Raw genomic sequence first — 5,024 nt, forward strand, 5'->3', positions numbered from 1 at the left:
GTTTGAAGTTTCAAAACAGATAACATATAATAACAGATCTGAAACATATATATTATCTGCAGATTCAAATTCAATTTCAGAAGAAAAAAAAGAGTTTGAAAAAGCGATAAAACCTCAAAGGTGATGCGTCTTGATCCGTGGAGTTGATTGGTGGTGTTGATGGTCATCGGAGTTGGCCGTATTTGTCGGATCTAGCTCTTTTTCAAATGGTGGTCATGATTCAAGAAGCTTTTTTGGCGAATCAAGTGATAATCGATGGCCAGTGATGATTGAGATAATGGTGGTCGACATGAAGGAAGAAGAAGAGAGAAAAAGAAAAAAAAAGAAGGAAGAAGAATGACATGGATTTTAGAGATATATTTAAGTGTATTTTCATCAGCACAATACAAATATACCTTTGTCTAATATTTTTCCTGTTTTCACATTTCTTGAATATATAATTATTATATTATCCTTTTCCCTAATTTTCTGAAAAAAATAAAGAAAGAAAGAAATAGAGGATGAAAAAAGGACGAGTGATGCTTGTCACCAAGATTAATACCAGTATTTGAACCAAGAACCTCCAAAGAAGAAAAATGAAGGTCAGACTCAGAGAAAGCTCTTCGTCACGGCAACAGAATGTACAAAAGCGAGTGTAGTTTTGCAGCCACGCACCTCTCCATTTTTACGCCTATAAAGTTAACAACCACCACCATCACCACCGCTAAAAGCCTCTTCCTTTCTTGCATTCTTCGTGTTCGATGAAATGAAGAGATTGAAGAGTTATTATATGCACTTGAGACACCATCACGCAATGGAGGGAAAATGGATCTTTCCATTAGTGATTGGGTCTATGGTTTCTCTCTTCCTTCTCTTCCTCACCACTCTAACCTCACCGGACGGTACACCGTTTCTTCCTTTCTACCGTTCAATCACCGGGACGGGCTCTGTTTTCGTTGAGTCCAAGCTCAAACCTTTACCTATTTCGACCTTACCTCCACCGCCTCGGTTTGCGTACCTAATCTCTGGTTCTAGAGGAGACGGTGTGATGCTGAAGAGGACTCTGTTGGCGCTCTACCACCCGAGTAATCAGTATGTTGTGCATTTGGACAGGGAGTCTCCGGCGGATGAGCGGCTCGATCTGCAGAATTTTGTGGAGAATCACTCGATATTCCAGAAATTTAAGAATGTGAATATGATTACCAAGGCGAATTTGGTGACCTACAGAGGACCTACAATGGTGGCGAATACCTTGCACGCGGCCTCGATCTTGCTCAAGAAGGGTGGGGATTGGGATTGGTTCATCAATCTCAGCGCATCTGATTATCCTCTCGTCACCCAGGATGGTGAGTTCAGATGGATTTTAGCTTGTTTAGCTCCTTTGGATTTTCAATTTCGAATCTTCATCATAATAAGATTCTTGTTTGATTAGATCTGCTGCACACATTTTCGTACTTGCCGCGGGATCTCAATTTCATTGATCATACGAGTAATATTGGCTGGAAAGAGTGAGTGGAGCTTTGACTTTTTTCAGAATCTTTTCCTTTATATGTGTAGTTGTTTTTCCATTTATGTTGTGTTGCTAAATTTGTAGTGTGTTGCTAAATTTGTAGATTTCAGAGGGCGAAGCCGATAATAGTAGATCCAGGGTTGTATATGGATAAGAAGGCTGATGTTTTCTGGGTGACACAGCGGAGAAGCGTGCCTACGGCGTTCAAACTATTTACAGGTACATAGTTACCACATACTATCTTCAGAACTATGAATCTTTCTGAATTGAGCTTAGTTCTGTAGGGGTTCTGTCTTATTGGAAGCCCATTAAAACGGGAAACTTCCTAAGGTTGAACATATAAATGTTTCTTATGCTTTCTCTGCTTGACTGTCAACCCAGGATCACTTTGCTGCTGATTACTTAAGCCTCATAGACTTGTATGCTCATTCTATGATGAATTTCGTTGATAGTTTCTGATTGAGTATCCCTCTATTTTCTCTTCATTTGGTTGGTGTTCTTAAGTCGTATTGGTTTGAATGATTCAATTTGCTATGTTGATGACCACTGACTATAGCCAACTTGAGATGCACGGTTAATAATGAACAGTATTCAATTTGTTCTTTGTTCTTGATCTAAAATGTGATGAATGTTACTAAGCTTGTTCTCTCCTGGATAAATTTCTACTTGGGTAAAGTTGTTCATGACTTCATGTAACAGCATTGGTAATTTCACATTGACCTGGACTTTAGCTGGAAATGAAAGCTACACCCTTTACAACATTGGCTTGTTGACAGAAAATGTATAGGACATTGGTCTAATGCTTATATATTATATTGTGGGGATGGGACTAAATTACTCTCTCTTGTGTTTTCCCCAACATGATCACAATGTTTCTTTTTTTTTCATTACTTTTGGAATGAAAACACCATCGCAATATTATCTGAGCTGTTATTCTCCATTGAATATTCCAAGAGTTCATAATACAGTTTAGACATACATGGGACAATTGTCTTCTTCTGACTTTTAACGACCACTCTTGGCTGGTTCTTCGTCATGAATAAATTGACTGGGAATTATTTCTGCCATCATCTATGTTGTTTACGAGTCTGTAACTATGCTTGTTGCTTGCATATACTGAACTTTCTTAACAGAAAATCCATTGAATGCTCTAAATCCTAACTATACCAACATCATGTATTTTCGTTAGTGTTTGTATGCTAGAATGGGGACTAAACTTCTTCATAGCCTATGTGTATTTTCTTTATCCTGTATATGTGTTGCACTGTGAATTCCGTGATGTTAGTATAATTGTTGTTACTTGTGATGCCTCCTCCTCTGTTGTGCACATATCATTTCAAATTATATTTTGCTATTAGCAATTCCCTATATTGTTTTACCATGGGGATTAGAAGTTCTTTTTTTTTTGGTTATATCTGATGCTTTGTAGATAAAATACTAAATTCTGCTATGGCCTTCTTGCATTGTCCAACTAAGCTTGGCTTTCAGACTTGACCCCTTTCACTAGTTAAGCGGGTGCAGTTCCTCTTAGCAGTTGTTATCCCAGGCTTTTTTCATCAAATAGCTCGTCTCCAGTATTCTTTTGTCGAGAGAATAAGCTAGAATTATTAATTGCAGTCAACATGAACTGGCTTGGATCGATAACTTTTCTTGGTGAGTCGTAGGAACAATTATTGGGGCAATATTTTAGAGTCCCTCCTTGAGCTGTGACCAACACATGGATTTAGTTCTTCCCTTCCAGCCAATGACTAGAATTAAGTGCTTGACTTTGAGAATTGAGATACTACCAAACATTAGGTATTACTCTTGCACTAACCAGTTCATTACGTGATTGTTTTTGATGAACAGTCCAGTGTCTGATAACACTTTTACCACTCTCTCACATGAGGAAAATTCATTGGTGTTTTGGAAAATGCCTCATGTGTTTAATGATGTGTTAATTGATTCAAGTGCTTTGCAATGAAGTTTTGATATAAATGCCATGTATTTATTCATCCCCTTCGCATTATGATGGATTTTGTAAATAAGTCTATGTTTACTTTATAGGTTCTGCCTGGATGGCACTTTCTCGACCTTTTATTGATTATTGCATATGGGGATGGGACAATCTGCCTCGAGTTGTTCTCATGTATTATGCAAACTTCATATCATCCCCAGAAGGTTATTTTCACACTGTCGTATGCAATGCTCAGGAGTTCCGTAACACCACTGTGAATAATGACCTTCATTTCATATCATGGGACAACCCTCCAAAGCAGCATCCACACCACCTCAACATTAACGACATGCAAAAGATGGTTGATAGTAACGCGCCATTTGCCAGAAAGTTCCACCAAGATGATCCCGTGCTTGACAAAGTTGATTCTGAGCTTTTGTCTCGTGGTTCAGGAATGCCTACTCCTGGTGGTTGGTGCATAGGAAGTAGAGAAAATGGTACAGACCCATGCTCTGTAATTGGAGATCCCGCAATCCTCAGACCTGGACCTGGAGCGAAACGGGTGGAAACTTTGATCAGCTCTCTGTTATCTGCTAATAACTTTCGACCAAGACAGTGCAAGTGACAAATACCTACAACCCTTGGATTAAAGTTATGTCTCATATCAAATATCAATGGGGATAGACTATGTCCTTAAAAACGCAAGAAGATACGGCGACGTAACCAGTATTTCTTTGTGTTAGTTGAAAGAAGAACGCAGAAATGTTAAAGTTTCACTGGTTTAGAGACATAAAGGTGGTGGGTTTTGGTTAAAGGATATCAGTTACGGGGGGTGGGATTGCTTTTTCCGCCAAAACACATGTTATGTGGGACTGAACACATCTTATGTCAATGTATACCCTTTATTTGCAGTGTTGCAAAAATCGGCCTAGTCGGCCGACTAGTCGCTAGTCGAGGCTTGCCGCTTCGACTAGAGGGTAATCGGGCCTTTATTTGTTTTCCTTTTTGTTCTTTCACGTACTGTAACTCTTACCCAGCATTACAAAGAATCGAATGGAAGAAACCTTTTAAGGATTAATGCATATCTATCGATTGTTTTTGTTAATGTCATTGAGCTTATTCTGATGCTGTAGCATTCTTGTGCCAAAAATCCATGTTTGTTTAGGCTAAATTTTCGCTATCATCGCTCTGTACCACTATTAGACTGGTGAATTGGCTCCTCAAAAACATTCCCATGCTCAGAAGTCTGGTTCCCTCAAATTTCTTGTGAAAATTGAGCTGAGTCAAGTTCACGATTTGTCCAGAGTAATTGTCTGATCCTGTAGGATTTACTTACCAGACAGAGAATTGGAGTGCAGATGGGATTTGCAGAGGACATGAGATTATAATTAAGAACGAGTCATGTACATAAATAATTGTCAGAATCAGATGAAATCCGAACGGCCCTTACCATGAGAATATATAGCAAGCTCCAGCGCAGAACCTACAAAACCTCTCTACGCGTCTTCAACATGAGAAGCAGGCTTTAGAGACTAAAGGGGCTACAGTCGCAGAGAGATGACGCCTAGCTACTAGTTAGTCACTCTTGATAAAGCTGCA

At 39.1% G+C, this 5,024-nt stretch overlaps 1 protein-coding gene across 1 annotated transcript; it reads left to right on the forward strand.

Moving 5' to 3' along the window:
* The first annotated feature begins 513 nt into the window (after positions 1-513).
* On the forward strand, positions 514-4,530 carry LOC120009672 (beta-glucuronosyltransferase GlcAT14B-like). The gene is made up of 4 exons (XM_038860344.1): positions 514-1,325; positions 1,412-1,487; positions 1,593-1,708; positions 3,536-4,530. Exons 1-4 carry the CDS (start codon positions 746-748, stop codon positions 4,048-4,050), a joined length of 1,287 nt encoding a protein of 428 aa, XP_038716272.1. The 5' UTR covers positions 514-745; the 3' UTR covers positions 4,051-4,530.
* The last annotated feature ends 494 nt before the right edge of the window (positions 4,531-5,024 follow it).

Source organism: Tripterygium wilfordii, chromosome 11, assembly GCF_013401445.1.
Source record: "Tripterygium wilfordii isolate XIE 37 chromosome 11, ASM1340144v1, whole genome shotgun sequence".
NCBI lineage: Eukaryota > Viridiplantae > Streptophyta > Magnoliopsida > Celastrales > Celastraceae > Tripterygium > Tripterygium wilfordii.

Bases quoted from the DNA above. Each gene is read 5' to 3' on its own strand.
- LOC120009672 (XM_038860344.1), top strand. From the start codon at position 746: ATGAAGAGATTGAAGAGTTATTATATGCACTTGAGACACCATCACGCA. The intron at 1,488-1,592 runs GTGAGTGGAGCT...CTAAATTTGTAG, and splicing joins AGTAATATTGGCTGGAAAGA to ATTTCAGAGGGCGAAGCCGA. The intron at 1,709-3,535 runs GTACATAGTTAC...TTTACTTTATAG, and splicing joins GGCGTTCAAACTATTTACAG to GTTCTGCCTGGATGGCACTT.